Below are 17,305 nucleotides of genomic sequence, written 5' to 3' on the forward strand. Positions count from 1 at the left end.
AAAGAACAAGTTCTTTACATTAAAAATTAGTTTTTGTTTAATAATATAGTTTAAATAACTCTATAACTTTATATATAATTTCAAATACTGCAAGTGTGCAATGAAAAAAACTCACCGCTTTTCTTAAAATCAACTATTTTTCAGCCACATGAATTCAAAATTCACATTTAATTTATGTGGTATTCTGACTTTACTTGAAAATCGCAACAATAAAATAATTTCTTACTCTGCCAAATATTAATAAATGCCGCAAAAGAACTCACATATTAACTTAGATAGTGGGATTGATTTAAATAAAAAATATTTAAAAGTTTTTTTAATTGTAGCTTTTATATAATCATTAATCATTAATATTGGAAAAAAAGCTGTAATTTAGAGTGTGTATATATATATATATATATATATATATATATATATATATATATATATATATATATATATATATATATATATATATATATATATATATATATATATATATATATATATATATATATATATATATATATAACTTCCTTAATTTTATTCAGTACTTAAGTTATTAATGAGATAATTAGTCTAAAAATGACCCGCCTGATTGACTTTCAGACAAACTATAATCGAAACTGTCTGCGCTCAAACTAATAACGTGTCTGTGATACAAATACAAGAAAGTGAATTATGGGCACATTTTGTGATAATGCTCTTATATCTACTACAACCATGCCTTGCGTGATCGACTTTGATCACGTGATGATAAGTACAAAAGAGATATATTTTTAGTACTCGTAGTGGTATTATCGAGCAATTCTCTAAAAGGTTATTTTTCATAGAGTGACAGTTTTTTTTAATACAGATACAGGAACAATTTTTTATTTGTTGCTATGGCGTGGCTCTAAGTTAAATTAGGGATAGTATAAAAATATTTACTATTGCCTTTTAACGAATTTTGCTCGAAAGGTTTTTTAGATTTTGGGACGGATTATTATAAAAAAAAATAAAACCCTTTTCAGAGGGAATAATATAAAAAAATAATTAAAATTATTATGCACTAATATTAAGAAATATTTACTGATCTCTGTTCTTTCACCTTTTAAAACTGTAAAGCAATTGTAATATTCATGCCAATTATTTGTACTTAACTAATAAAAATTTAAAAATCTCAAAATTTTTTAAGATTTTGAAGATTTCTGTGTAAAAGTATAAAATCCTTTATAAAAGAAATAAATATTATTAAAGCATTAAATAATGTTATGAAGTGATATTGGTGAAGGATAACTAATTTGATTTTGTTTCTTGTAGCTTTAAGTATTTATAACAACTACGCCAAATATTTGTATTGTTCTGTATGTAAATAATAGTATAGCAAATGAGATATATATAGTATAGCTTTTTTTATTATAAATATTGGATTTACTAAAAATGATATAATGGAATAAAAAAGTATAAGGAAAGGTAGGTGTATTTTTCAATTAATATTAATTAGAATTAATAAATTTTATAATTAATTTATTCTAAGTTTCATTAATATACATTTAATGAATGAATTAATTGAAACTTTCAACGAAGTGTTTACTTTTATATTCCATTCATGTTATCATATGAAATGCCTTTTTTTGAAAAATTGGAACATGATAATTTTGGTATTTAATAGCATATTTGATAATTCATAGCATAATGTATCACATTATTTCGAAAATAATTAAATATAAAGAGATTTTTCTTTAAAATGATATAATTAATATTGTATCATTTTGACTAAGGAAAAAACAAGTTTTAAAGGAAAGTAAATTCATATAACCAGATTTTAAATGTTAAAGAAATTTTTAACTTCTTAAATAAATCTTGGAAAAAATATTACTATTTTTAAATACATTTTATTACATTATCTTTTTTGAATCACGCGAAACTAGAGTATTATTTTCACTTGAAAGAGTATTATCTTCACCGTTCTAAAGTATTTTTAGCACTTGAAATATAATATTTTCATTATAAATATATAATGAAAATAATAAAGTAAGTGTATTGCGACATTTGTATTTTTAGATTTTCGCTACCATATTCAACCAACACAGAGTTTTATTTCGATCAAAAAGAGTCATTAGCAGTGTGTAAATCAATTGTTGCAACAGAATAAAATGAAGTTAAAGTGTGCTTTGGCAATTAAATTTAGCTTAATGGAGGATTTTCGATTTCAGTGTCATTAATTTTGAAAGAAGAGAGAGAGTAGCTTGTTCTGTGAATAGCAGCCATTTTGTTTCGCTTTATTTTGCAGAGGGATATTTTTACTAATTATAAAGCAATTTGCTAAGTTAATTTTTTTTTTGGAATTTCAGTTTCCCGATTTCGATTGTTGTCATCCCGCTAGTAATGATTATTTCCGTTTTCTCATATTTTATGTTTTTTGACTTAGTGATCTGATAGCAATTATTGTTCTGGTAAGCGAAATATTTCGAATAAATTAAATTTTGAAGAATATAAAAAGGGATTTAAAATGAATTAAGTCTGCTGAAAGAAATTACAGTCGATGATGAACTGAAATCTGATAATGGAATATTTTCAAATACTTTAATTGCGTTTTAATTTGAAATTCAATATTCTAGAAAATATTTTATTCTTTCATTATTGCTAAAAGTCAGAAATGAATGGTTATTTTCATCATTACTGAATTGCTGCATTGTTTTCGTTTTAAATTTCACTCATCAAATAAATCGAAAATATCTTTCATTAACTGTCTTTCTTTTGTCATTTTTACTTTATTGTATAAGTAATATACAGAAAGTATAGTAAATGTCAAAAAATTCAAAACATTTTAAACTTTACTGAGTTTGAAAAACATATTTTTAGAAAGTTTCAATTAGTCTAACTGTTACAAAGATAACACAGAAAAACTTTTATTAAGATGGTTGAAATTTGGTGTAAGGTCTTCACACCAAATTTGCAGATTTCTATCAAATTTTGAATTAAATATATTCAGGGGAAGTCCGTCTGTCCGGCGGTTTGAATAAAAGTTAATACGATAGTTACAAAACAAAGAGAGCTAGGTAGATAAAATTAGGTACACAAATTTAACATCTATAGTGTAGATACCTGCCAAATTTTGAGCCAAATCCAAACACGGGTTGACTGTCTGTCAGTCTGTAATTTCAGAAATGTGTAAATGTGATAATTCAAACACGCGATGACTTAAATATATCAAATTTGATGTGACATTTTGTGACTACAAATGCAGTTTTGTATCAAATTTTTGTTTCAGTCGGTCGAGAAAAAGCATTCTAAAACACAAATTCGATTTTCGGATGTTCTTTTTTCATGTGAGGGATTAATCGCCAAATAACTCGCCAAGGATGAGACGATAATTTCAGTAAAAATGTTAAATTCGTGCCAAGTGTTTATATTCCGAAATTATTGTACGCATTGTCATGTATGGCTTTCTCTGGCATGACAAGTTTAATAGACAGTACTCTCGAAAGTTTTGGAGGGATCATTCCCATTATTTTTAAATGATTGAATATATGGACAACGTAATTAAAACAATATATATATATAAATTTAGGTATTTCTTATGTAACAAAAAAAAGGAATAAAAATTAAGGAAACAGTTGTTTAATCACAAGACTTTGTTCCTCAAATGGATACTACAAATCGCCAGATGGTAAGGCTTTTCAATTCCCAGGATGGTCGGACAATAGCGGTTTTATAGCGTTAGCCATGCTCCGAATCCATACCTTTTGCAAAGAGAAGGCGGTTGCATTGGTTTGCATTGATCTGTTAATGCTTATTTTGGTAACTGGCTCTTGTATTCGTGTTATAATTTTGACAATCGGCTATATTATTTTGTAACGATTTTTGCACTTATAATGAAAATCCATTTGAATTTAAAAATGGATTTTCACTCACTCTCTGATGAACAAGGGGTTTAAACAGTTTTATATTTGTGTATTCCCAATGATAATACATCATTTTAATATTTTTTAAAATTTATTAAATCATTAATTAATTTTGTTTCTGTGACAACCTTGTAGTGAAAGTGAGAACTTGAAGATTTCAAGATTAAAGCATTAAAAATAATTCAGAAATAAAAAATTCTTTTGATTAGTACATTTGGGAAATTAATTAAAAAAATGTTTTTCACAATTAAATATATTATTAATATTTTATTATTTACAATAATCGCAACAATGGTATTTCAAAAACATTTTATGTTTTTCCTTTCTAGATCCTTCCTTAAATTTTTTTTTCAAAGTAAAACAGATACTATCTATAGTGGCAGTCGTTTAATATAATTGAAGTCAGTGCTGTCATTCTCTCTATATTATAAAACGATCTCGAATTGAAGTATGTACCTAAAAGTATTTGCTTGGCATGATCACTATATTGCTGAATTAGATTTGAAATAGAAAATCGTCCGATCCTTCATTTATCACCAGTGTCAATGGTTGGCGTTCATGGAATTCTTCAACCCACTTGCAAGAAAACATCTGCCCATTGTTTTTCCAATGGGATACAATTTTTTGTATGGAGTAGAGCGATCTGGATTGGATTGAAAGGATAGCTAGTCTGTTAAGCCTTGTTTGATAACTTTTGAACAGTCGTAAACCACTGTCAACTACGACTGAATTATGAAAGCAAAAATGAATGGGGAGAAATTTGAATGTTAAATATAAGGTTGAACATTTTAAAAATATGAAAGTTTTCCTAAAAATGAGTCAACGAAATGTCACGGCATTTGAAATTTTTTCAGTCTTTTCTTTATAAAATTTTGAAAATTGTGAACCTTCTGTGAGAAGGATCAATCAATAAATGTGGAGTATTCCGACTAGGATAAATATGCTAAAGACAAAATAAGTCAAGCGCGTGATATTTTGAAATGCAATGTATAGAGAATTTATAAACTCATACAAAAAAAAAAAAAAACCACTAAAATTCATGCAAAATTTAAAAAAAAAAACTATTCAATAATATCTAAGCAAACTTTAAAGTAATAATTGTCGATAAGTAATATTAAATACACTTTTAATTATTATATTTAAAATAAATTATAGATAGAAACCTCAAGAAGTGCGTTTTCCTTTAAATATTATATTTATTAAAAACAAAGAGTTTATCCGATTAAGTTATATTTATCAAACTGTTAATGTTCTCAAACTCATAAATCTGGAAGTAATCCCAATAAATGGCAGTTACATTATCCGTATTATTATTTTTATAAAAAATATGATGCTAGGTTAAAAGCTATACGTTGAAGTTCGAAAACCTGATTGATGTTAAGTGCTTTCAATTTGCACTTTCTAAGTCCTATTTTTGTAGCTACTTAAAATCACGCTATTCCACTTAAAAGTTTAATATACTGTCAATTGAAAAGTTTTCTAAGAGATTTAGTAAATTAATCCTTCTCTTTCAAAGGCAAGAAACATATTTAATATACATTTTTTTAATATTTTGGGGAAAAAATAAGTAGGAGTTAAATGGAATCTAGGTTCCTTTTCTTGTTTCAAAAATGCTTTAATTCAAATCTGAACTCAAATACTGGAAAAAATGATTTTGATATTTTCAGAGGATTTGTCGAACTTTTAACGTTTACTTATTTTCTAACTAATTTTAAAGAAATACTAAAAATTATTATTACATTTTTTTGAATTCCAAAAACTCAGCATAGCATACCATAATTTAATAAATATCTTTTAAAAGTTTATTTACAGGAAAGAGAATATGGTAGAAAGTTTCGGGGAACCATTCTTGATGGCTTAAAAATTTCCATTAAATTTAATACTGCATTGTGTAAAAAATATCGTTGTATTTAAAATTTCCTGAAATGCAGTTGATCAGTAATTGTATAACTTCAAAAAAATGACACTGGTAAAATAAAACAAACTCTAAAATTAATTGCAAATACTCAGAAAATTGGGACCCACAATTTTGAGAAATTCGCATTGTGTCTATTTTTCCTCAAAGTAATTTCAAAGTAAAATATTTATTTATGAAAGAAATACTTTGATGCAATTTCCAAGAAATGGATATACTTTGTGCCATCTTCTTCAAATAGTCTTGAATCACATTGCAATTTGTAAATAAAAATACCTTTAGACGAAAGAAAGTTTTCTTAAAACCTCATCATATCTAAAAATTTATCATTTATTTTTAACATTTAAGATAACAAAATAATGACAAAAATAATCTGAGAAAATTGTTTTGGAATACGGTCATCTGATATATGGTCATTGTTGAATGCTGGAAAAATATAACAAAAGAGGGAAAATTATTGGAAAATTGCAGTTGCCTAGAAGTAATTCTTCACGCTTGAGAGCGCAAAGTTATTAAAAACAACATGACCTTAAAAGGTAATTCTTCTGAACGGCTAAACTCTTATATTGTATATTTAGAATTCTTATAAGATTTTATAAAGCAAAATGAAAGAAAATCTGTTTACTGAAAAGTGATTTTTGTTATACAAAAAAAAAAGTACCATATCCGTAATGGATTGATTTATTTAAATGCTAATTTTTGCAAAGTAGATACAATCTCTGTTTTATTTGTGGGAATTAATGAAAAAATTAGATTCATCAAATTATTAAATTCAAACCCTGTATGTAGTTTACAATAATCTGAAATGTCACATGCAATTCACTTTGGAAGTATTGTTAAATAAATTATAGTGACATATTTCGGCTTGTGTCTTAAATTTCGGATATTTTTGATATTTGTATCATTAATTAATTCAAAATAATAGCTAATTAATTTTGTATAATCATATGGACGCACCTTAATATTCAGTATTTTTATGCCTTATGTGGTTTGAAACACCATTAAATTTAATTTTCTAAATAAGAGGTTTCGTCTGATTAAGACATTAGAAGTTAGTTGGAGTCTCTGGAATAAGAAATAAATTGGAAGAGGTGACCTATGAATTAAAACATAACCATCTAGCTGTTTCCTCTCTTCTGCTTCAAATTTCCGCCTATTTTTTGTAGGCCGGTTGTGGCCTGGTGGAAAGGTCAGGATCATAGATTATCGTGACAGGATTCAATTGAAGAACCGCCTTCTAAACTGGTCTTGGCGCACGCCAAATGCCCACTAATGTAGCTCTGAAACGTGGAGAGAGGGGCATTAGCTCAAGTGCCGCCCCTACCTTCCAGTGGCGGCTGTAAATCACAAGATTCAAAATAAAATAGCCATAGTGTTGATTTAAATGGCTCTTTAATCTAATCTAATTAAGCTACCAACTTTTTTCACGTTAATCTTTTCAGGAATAACATCAGAATGAAACTAAAAATTGTAAACGAAAAGAAAAAAAAAGTTTTAAAATGAAATTTATATTACTGTATTTAGATAGCAACATACGCTTTTTCCTGCATAAAAATTCAAACAAAAATTTTGAATTTGAGTATACGTATCTTTTGTTAAAAAATATACGAGTTTTGAATATGAGGATGATAACTACAAAAAAGGGAAAAGAACTTGAAGTCTTAATCGTCATCACATTGTTCAGTGAATTCAGTTCAGTTTCTATTCTGAAAATGTGCACCGTCTTGCCCAGATGATCTTTGAAAGGAAAATTTGATGCATTGTAGTTAGGGAATATTCCTTTCAGGTAGGAAAGGATAGATGCCTCAGGAAGATGTAGTCTGAAATTGACAACCACAGAGAACTCACTGGCGTACTCAGCATGTTGGCTTTTCCAGATAAAAATTATAGGAATCCGTTGGTTAAGATGAAGTACTGAAAGAAAGAATTTGATTTCAATGATAGGATTCAATAGGATAGGATTTCACATCATTTTCATTATGAACATATTAAGGCATAATATAAGCCTTAATATGTTCATTTTCCCAACATGCATTAGCATTGTAAAAGTATGATGCAAAATGTCATGAATACTAGAACAATGAAATTCATAAATATCAGTATCTTGCCTTCAATTCTTATTGACCTCAACCTTTTGAATTATTATGAACTTTAAAATAAGAGCTAGATCTTTCATTGTTTGTTGTTTGTTTGTTTCTTATGGCACTTGCCACTGACAAGCCCACGGTTACGAAGACAGCGATTTAAGCCTGAGGGGAACGTCTCTTATTTTTTATAGCAGCGCCAACTAGGGCCAAGAGTACGACTTTGCCACTCACGCATCACTCATTCGCTTGCACAGCCCCTTTTTACAGGAGGGCACATTCACACATCTCACAGATAGAACAACAGAAGAACAACCATGCCCAAACCGGGACTCGAACCCGGGACGCCCAGATCACGGGGAAGACGCGCTACCCCTATGCCAGGACGCCGGCAGATCTTTCATTGTGTGATTTCATTTTGTCTTCATCTTATCTTTCAAGTATCTGCGAATGTGTTAAGGAAATTGTTATATGCTAAATTTGCCACTTTTTCACTTATAAAAATTGAACTTTTTGTCTTTTTGAGAACTGTAACTTGGAAAGATGCACAATAAATTTAGGTACTGAAACTTTCAGAGCATTCTATTTTGATTAATTTAGTAGGTGATTACATCTAATAAACCTTTGTGCTAAGGCATAAAATCATTCAATTAACTATCTATTAAGTTAAAGCATTATTCGATTATAGATTGTATAATAAATTTATTACTGATACTTTTTATCATGCTATGTATGATGCTGAGTTATGCATGCTGTTATGCTGTTGCATATCTAGTAAAATTTAAAAAAAAAATGTTTGTTTCGAAAACTTTTTATTTTCCCTACAAATTTTACTATGCTGGCTGCCCTGTAATAAATTGAAATAATGTTGAAATACTGGTCATTTGTGGATAAAGTCTATTTGTAGATAATGTCCATGGAACACTGATTGCTTTGGGATTGTGAGGGATATTCTGGGTTCGAAGGTCGGTTATATCCAAGGTAAAGATAATAAAGTATAAATAGATTCTCTGTCTAAGAATAAAAGCTTTGTGCTTCCAAGACTGTCTATTTCACTAGAAATCATCGTGATGGATTTTAAGAAGAATCTCTGATGTGGAATAAAAGTCCTAAGGCTTATGATTCTCCATTTCATCATAAATCTATCGTGATTGACTTTATGATGTCTTAATCGTAGTCACATCTGTAAAATAATCTTTATAACCTAAAATTTAAAATAAAGCTTCCGCCACTAATATTTACTAAATTAATCAGCCTTTTATTTCATTATTTAGATTATTTTAGATCAATTGAGAAGTCCCATCGATGAAGATCCAACAATTAACGTTTCATAAGAGTAACCGCGGATTGATCTAAAATAGTGAAACTGATAAGTCGATCAGTTTTACTCGTAGAAGAGTGACAAGTTTTTGTTTTAATTATTGGTAAGAATATACTTTCTATCTTTTAGGCCATTTTTCCAAAGGAGTCAAACTCAAATAGTTTAAAAATTAACTAGTAGAATATATTTAGAAAACACTCTGTGTAAGTATTTTGTTTAGAGAATGGTATTAAAATTATTAATATTTCTCAAACACTTGTTTCAACTTCTAATTTTGAACTGGGGCATTATAGATGCAAGGCTTTCTATTGGATCAGAAATCCATCGTGATTGGCCGTCGACTGATTATTTACATCTTAACCGGGACATTATGAGTTCGAGACCCATTCAATCAGAGATCCATCGTGAAAGGAAATTTGATTCACTTTGGACCTATTTGGATCCAACTTTTCTCCATGAAGTAGAGTGATGTAAAGACGGAGGAATCAACATTATATTTTACCATGGTTTGGTGCTATAAAATTCTTCACAAATAGATCTCGTTCAGCTCCGAAACTGGTAGACAATCTCTTCAATCAATTACATGTGCATTAATGCTGAGTAGACTGATTTCTTCGAATTAGAAAGAATTAAATTTCTTAGTGACACTTTCAAAAAAAGTTTTATTTTGGAATGTGTACGAAAAAAAACTTAAAAAAAAAAAAACTGAGGAAGCTTTACAACTATCAACCTCCCTCCCCCCCCTCCTTTTTTTAACTAATACCTATTGACAAAAGGAAAAAAGAAAGAAAAAAACGGCAGGGGAAGAAAACTCAGGATTTCTCGATCGATCAGAGTTTAATTTATCCCCCAATTCATGACACTAACTCAATTTCTGTAGAAGTAAAAAAAAAAAAAAAGACTGAAAAATTGTTTTTTTTACTCTCATTTAACTGAAATAAGAAATAATTTACAGAGATATGTTTTGTACACAAAATGATTGCAATGGTTTGATTTGCATTTAATCTAATTTTATAATGCTTTCATCTGCTGCATTCCATTTTAAATCCAAGATGATAATGTATTTTATTGCTAAAACTTCATTCAAATTATTTTCTAAGACTAACAAATAAAACCGATAGCTTACATTTAATGGGTTTTATATACACAAGATATTGATGAAATATGCAATTCATATAATAACATCATAAATCGCATCCTTGTCTCGTTTAGTTTTTAATTGGAGTGTTCATCTGAAATTTCAAAAAAAATTAGTAAACTGCACTTTTTGAATTGGAAAATCTAACTCTTTTAAATCTCTCAAATAACTACTTATCTTATTAAAAAAATGTTTTTATTTAAAAGCATATACATTAATTGACAAGGAAAATCTTTCCTGTTATGTAGTCATTCATTGGACTGATAATATATTTCTCTATGGATATTGACCGTATAACAGCGGTGCCAGACTTTTAATTATTTAATATCACAAGACAGTTTTATAAATCACATGTCTTTCAACTTTCTGCTACTAAATCATTTTAAATTATTGTCTACAATGCTTACAAATAGTTATAATATTTTATTGACGTGGTAGGTTGCTGGTAATGGAACATGGTCCAACTTCATTAATTAAATAAAAAAACGTTTCGTAGTTTGGATCAAAATTAATGATTATTTACATGAGAAATGCATCGATATGCATTAATACCATTTTGATGCAGTATATCAGCTTATAATGAAATAAAAGCTCCTAATAAAATTTCGCCATGTTTTATCTTTCATACACAAATCAATCAATTAATGCCAAGTTTGTCAACAGTTTATATTGTTAGATCTTTATTTTTCGAAATCCTTATTTATTCACTCTTTTATTGCATACATCCTCGTTTGTTTTATTTCGCTGTATCGTTTCGATTTTTGAATACATTGTTTTTATGTTATTCTATCAAAAGTCATTTTATCAAAAGTTTGCTTTTAAGTTAGTTATAAAGTATCGATCAGAGAACCATCACTATTTTAAAATAAATTTTAGACTACATTTTTTCATTTCAGATACTTTCATCCGTTGTTTTTATCTCACTTTATAAATATACAGGCAGGTTTACGATTCTACATTTAATTCTATTTCGACTTTATTTAATGATAAAAATATTTTCTATAGCTAATATGATCAATATTATTAAACAATATAGCGTAACAATGTTTTTTTACTTTCGTGACTTTGGCTACAGAAATTCTTAGCAATTGATCTTTCTAAATTATGTTTTGAATCTTGATTTCGAAAACAGGAAAACGGATGCGAAATTGCGTGTCATGTCGTGACCAGGCATATTTTTCTCATCTCGATCGAAAACTAATGACAAGATGAACTCTGCAGAAAATATTTTCAGTAGATTTTAATGTAGACTTGCGTGACAAGCATCCAAGTATCCGTTTATTAAACTAACCACTCAGCTACATAATATTTTGTATAATATCAAATTATCCAGTAAATATTAATAATATCGAATAAAAATACAATAATTACAATATTATATGAAATTTTATAATATTGTACAATATATAACAGAACTTGGTACTTACTTGTTACCTGACTCAAATAAGGAATTTATCGTGAATCTCTGAAAAATGATCTTATAATGATATTTGAAAATGCTAAGAAAAGTGCAATGATTAATGATAAAAAATTATTTTTAACATTTTAACTAAGTAGTTATTAACACAAAAGTTTCTTATTGATTTTTTAATCAATTAACTATATAAGTATAGAATCCATTTATCATTTGACTTGATTAATAAATATAATAAAAAATAGTTTGAAAGTCTGGAAGATAACACATTTTATTGAAACGTTCATTTAATCGTATAATTAATAAAGGGATATTGTCGAAATCGGTTCTTGATAAGTACATCTATATTATTTAACAACCATTAATTGTATATGCTTATGAAACTTTAAACAAAATCCATCTAAGGGTTAACCGCTTGTTGGTCTGTATTTTTACAAGCAAATGAATGCGATAACAATAAAACGCGATGAGTTAAATATATGAAATTTGGTGTGTCATTTTGGGAGTACAATTATAGTTCTGTGTCAAATTTTGGTTTCAATAACTTTAAAAAAATAACAAATGTAAAACTAAGGTTCGTTTCTAGGGCATAAATGCATACCAAGGATTGACAAAATAATCACTAAGAATCATACGATAGATTCCATAATATAGCTATATTCACGCCAAAGATTTATATTTCGTAACTTTTGTACACCCTTGCCATGTAAGAGAATCAGGGCCTACCCAGGGTACGGAATTTTAAGCGGGAATAGGGAAAGAATCAAATCTTCATTGAGGAATATTCTCGTTAGTTCATGTATACGAATGGCGTATCAAAGTGCTTCAATTTTAATTAAAATGCAGACTTTTGCTGAACCGTATTTGTGTTTTCTAATCTATCTACAATAAACTAAATCATCACTTAAACAAAACTGGGTGTTTTCATTGTGGTGATAACCAAGCACAATAGCTATTATGTATCGCTGATCATTTTAGAGGTTCCTTACAGCAAAATACAATTTTAAACAAGCCTGGCATAGCCTTATTGGTAGGGCGTTGGATTCGTGTTCCTTGGGTTGCGAGTTCAAATCCACCCGACCGAGGACTGTCCGTGTGTGTGGTGGTAGCTGGCACACATATAAAATCTGTCGTGGTCAAAGTCCTCCATGTCGAGAGTAATACCACTGGGTGTACTGGATCAGGGGTGATCGTTCTCTATTTCAGGTCTAAATTACGATCTGTGGATGAGTGAATAAAACTACATGAATGATGTCCGCCCGTAAAAAGCGTTGTGATGTGTGTGTAGCTAAGTCGTACTCTTGGCCCTAGATGGCGCTACTAAAAAACAAGAGACGCACCCTGGGCTTAAAATCCCTGACTTCTAAAGTTAGTGGGCTAGTCTATGATAAGTGCCATTAGAAACAACAACAGTTTTAGACAAACTGTAGGGAATAAGTATAGTTTGAATTGAAACACTGTTTTTAGTCCGTAAAGTAAATAAAGCTGGACAAGTAAATCAAAATTGTAGCAAAAAATGTATCCTTAAACTTTGGTGGAAATAGATGCGACAACTAAAAGTTTTGGTAAAAAACAAAAGCGAATGGTCCCCCAAACTTTCTTGCATACTCTGCGTTAAAAATCGTATCCTCCTCACTCCTCACAAAAATGTGTATTTGAATAAAGCCCCGAATGCCTTACATGACGGCTATATATCTATATATATACGGCAGTGGTATCGAACAGATTGTCCACGAGAGCGCATCCTTAGAGATTAAATATTTATATATAACATGAAAATGCACCATAAAAATATCTCAAAATACATTTTTCAGCATCCAATTTTTTAAAAAATTTCCGGGAGAGGGTGTCCTTGGATCCCTTTTCCCTGGGGATTATTCCACAGCCCCTGGAAGGTTTGATTCCCAAGGGTGCAGGTGGTCCACATATGGTTCAGTTTCTGGCTTAGTGGTCCTCCTAATTTCTAGGGCTTTCTATTCAAAGGTTAATAGATATCAATTATACATCATAATATAAATCTAGCATTTTTACAGAATGCTCGTGCGAATATATATTTTGAACGCCTTTTTTCCTTACTGATTGAAGTCAAAATTTGACACTTAACTACAGATGTAATCACAGGAAACATGCTGAATTTCACCAATTTATATAATCGCGTTTACATGCATGTGAAAGTTCGGTCTAACAGACAGTTAACCCTTTGACAGATTTGGTTCAAAATTTGATAAGAATCGGCATTTTAGATTTAAGCATGCAAACCAAATTTTATCTATCAAGCTCCTTATGTTTTTTTAATCATCGAGTTCATTTGTACTTGAACAGCCGGTCAGACAGATTTCTTCTTCATGGATTTTGTTTAAAATTTGGTAGAATTTTTCAAATGTGATCTTAAGTCCATATACCAAATTTCAACTGTCTAACTTAAACTTTTTTTGATTTATTGCGTTCAAAGACAGTTGGATGAATAGACAGATAATACCAAATACTATAATGCCAAAAGTCTGTTTCCCAAATTTGAGGAGATTCGAAACATTAAAATTTGTCAAAATCTTGAATTCGAATTTTTTTGTTTATTACAATATTTTTTCTATACTTCTTATATGCGAAAGTAAAAAAAAAAAAAAAGGATTTTTTTTAAAAAATTTTATAACTTTCAGATTGTGATATTTAGTTTCCTACCTAGTTTTATTTATGTTTACCTTTTTTTTTATATCTTTTAGCTTCACTTTTTTTTACCTATATTTGATGGAAGATTAAATGATTTTCATGCCTCAGAACCCTAAATTTATTAACATATTTTAATAACTACCCTAAAATTAAGAAGTAAATTATTTAAAGCATTATAATGGAAGGGATAGAAATAGTTCCTTGCATTCACTATAAAAGCAATTAAATGGCAGCAAAATTATAATTGATGAATGCAAAGGAGAATTCTGTGAGAAAGATCTTAGAACATTATAGCGTACATTTGACAGTTTTTTTTCGGGGGGGGGGGGGGTGAAGTCAAATTCCTTTTTCAGACAAAAGTAAACATTTATAAACGCTCAACTAGATGATTATGTTTAAAATGTTTGGATTGATGTAGATTTAATGCATAAAAATAATACATATTGTTAAAAAATTATGAGATTTACTGAATTATCTATTCTTTTGAGAGAATAACATTACTTTAGTTTAGTTTAGTTATATTAACGTCCCGTTGTAAAGCAACACTAGGGCTATTTTGGGACAGACCTCGCAATTTTGAACCTCGGTCAGATGACGAGGACGACACCTGAGTTGGTATCCCCCTCTCCACACCACACCACACCATACCAGCGGGAGGACGTTTGGCATGACGGATTTAACGTGCAACAGACCCCCTTACACGACGGTTCTTCGGTGGAATCGGGTCTCGAACCTGAAACCCTACGGCAACATTTATTAACAGTTACTCATGAACATTTTCCTGGAAGGACTGTAGAACAACAGCGCGTAAATCTCTCTCTAAAAATCATCATTTCATCAATCTCATCTAAAAATATTCATAATGAAAATATTAAAATAAATGTACTGCATTAGAATTACATTGAATAATCCTGATAAAAAGTCTAGTAACGAATAAAAGATATAATACAATTGTTTTATTGTACATGACATTTTTTTTATCTTGAAATAAAATTATTGACTAACTGTAACTGCTTTATTTCTTTACTACTTGCTTGTGCATTGAAAAATTGCAGCTGTTTGCCATTAATTGCTAACTTTCATTTAAATTACAAAATAAATAAATACATTATTTGAAAAATTATTGAATTTTGGCGATAATTTTTAAAAGCACCAGGAATATTTTACAGTTCTGTAATCATTTTAGTGAAAATAACCATATGTATAATATACTTAAACATGGAAGTGGTGTTGAAGGCTGCGTACTGGATCCATTAGATGAAGAATACTCTGCATGTAATTTACAAGCTTACAGAGAATTACTTTCTCCTTCAGATGCACCTGTTAAGGCATGCAGGCATAGAGTTTGTTTACAATTGAAAGAATTTGAATTCGAGGTAATATTAAAAGTATTTTGATATCAGAATTTTATTCGCTTTTAAATGCGCAATTATAAATTAGTTGTCAGACATATTGAGAGAATATTTCTGTGTAATAATGAATTTGTAAATAATGTAATAATTTGTAAATAATGAGTTGAATATTTGTACTTTGTTGATAACTGAACTTAATTATTTAAATATGCAAATGAATAAATAAGAAGTAAATAGTTATATTGCCTGTTTTTTTCAGCCCGAAATTTTTTATTTTTATAAGAACTTTTTGAGGTGGATTTCTAAATTGTTTATTGCTTTTATAATGAAAATTTTTAAATAATTATTATCATAATGCTTTGGTATATATTCAGCAATTAGATTTCACTCGCATTTTAGTATATCATAGTTTATAAAATTGAATTTCAAGCTGTTCTTTAGAAATAAAACGTCTTAAGACATCTTGCATCAATTAGACTTCACATTTTTTAAAATCATTTTTGACAAGATCATTTTTATAGTTTTATATTGTCATAAAATGATGCCGATGTTTAAACAGTGAATTTAAAATTCAAAATGCGATATGAATACTCAGAAATCCCTTCAAATGGTACATGTTTGAAAATTGTATTTATTTTCTCTACTCCTGATTAAATTATTTCGGGAAATTTTTCTTTTCGTTATTTCCAAACGATGTCTATAGATTAGTTATTCATAGATCAGAGAATCTGAAGATTTCCATTTTGTTTATTTGTATTGTTTATGTAACTAAGTTATGAATTTAATATGCATTTTTTGTCATATCTGAACAATGACAAGTATGCAAGTTTTCCTATTTTCTATCACTTGATCAAGTCTAAGAATGGGCATTTAACGAAATTCTGTCAAAAAAAAAAAAAAACATTTCAAGATGCCTGCACGGAATGGCTTAAGCCGTGTTTTTATATATACGAAAAACATTCTTGATTAAAAAATATTTAGAAAAATGCCAAATCCGCTTTTACCCTTGGAAGAGCATTTTTTTTTATCTTCCCATTAAATTGTTTTATAATGCAATCATACTTATTCCATTTCTTACTCTTTCAATGCATTGACTCAAATACAATTTGGAAGTTAAAATAATTCCACTGAAATTTTATTGATATTAAAAACTTTATCTTTTCTTCAGTTTTCGAAGCAACCTTGATTGCCTCGAGAAAACAAATTGTAGTTTGTCATGTGCATTTTGCAGTCTTTTCAAGGTTCAAAAATGAAAAGTAGCTTTTCAGCTTCAATGGAACTATATCATCTACGTTACTGGCTTTTCAACTCTCCAGATAATGATTTGAAAATTCTTTCTTTTTTTTTTGGATATTTATGTGCATAATAAGAAACGTATACTTTTAAACATGACTTTATTTCAAGAGATAACTGTGTCTAAAATGGGCTCGTTTTATGGAAAAATACTGCAAAGAAGCACTTGATGAAAATATTTTATTCTTTCCATTAGCTAGAATAAATATACATATCGCATTCATGAGTGCAAATAACTGTAAAAGATTATTC

At 28.9% G+C, this 17,305-nt stretch overlaps 1 protein-coding gene across 3 annotated transcripts in view; it reads left to right on the forward strand.

The window, feature by feature from the left end:
* The window catches only part of LOC129966127 (sodium- and chloride-dependent glycine transporter 1-like), a 175,746-nt gene that overhangs the window by 42,486 nt on the left and 115,955 nt on the right, over nucleotides 1–17,305 (forward strand). The window contains exon 1 of one of the 3 annotated variants that reach the window (XM_056080511.1): nucleotides 15,458–15,784. The exons of the other annotated variants lie outside the window; for them this stretch is intronic. Within the exon in view, the coding sequence (XP_055936486.1) occupies nucleotides 15,608–15,784 (177 nt within the window). The 5' untranslated portion in view covers nucleotides 15,458–15,607. Of the gene's footprint in view, nucleotides 1–15,457; nucleotides 15,785–17,305 lie in introns of those variants that run through there. 3 annotated transcript variants of the gene reach the window in all.

This window comes from Argiope bruennichi, chromosome 4, assembly GCF_947563725.1.
Source record: "Argiope bruennichi chromosome 4, qqArgBrue1.1, whole genome shotgun sequence".
Lineage (NCBI taxonomy): Eukaryota > Metazoa > Arthropoda > Arachnida > Araneae > Araneidae > Argiope > Argiope bruennichi.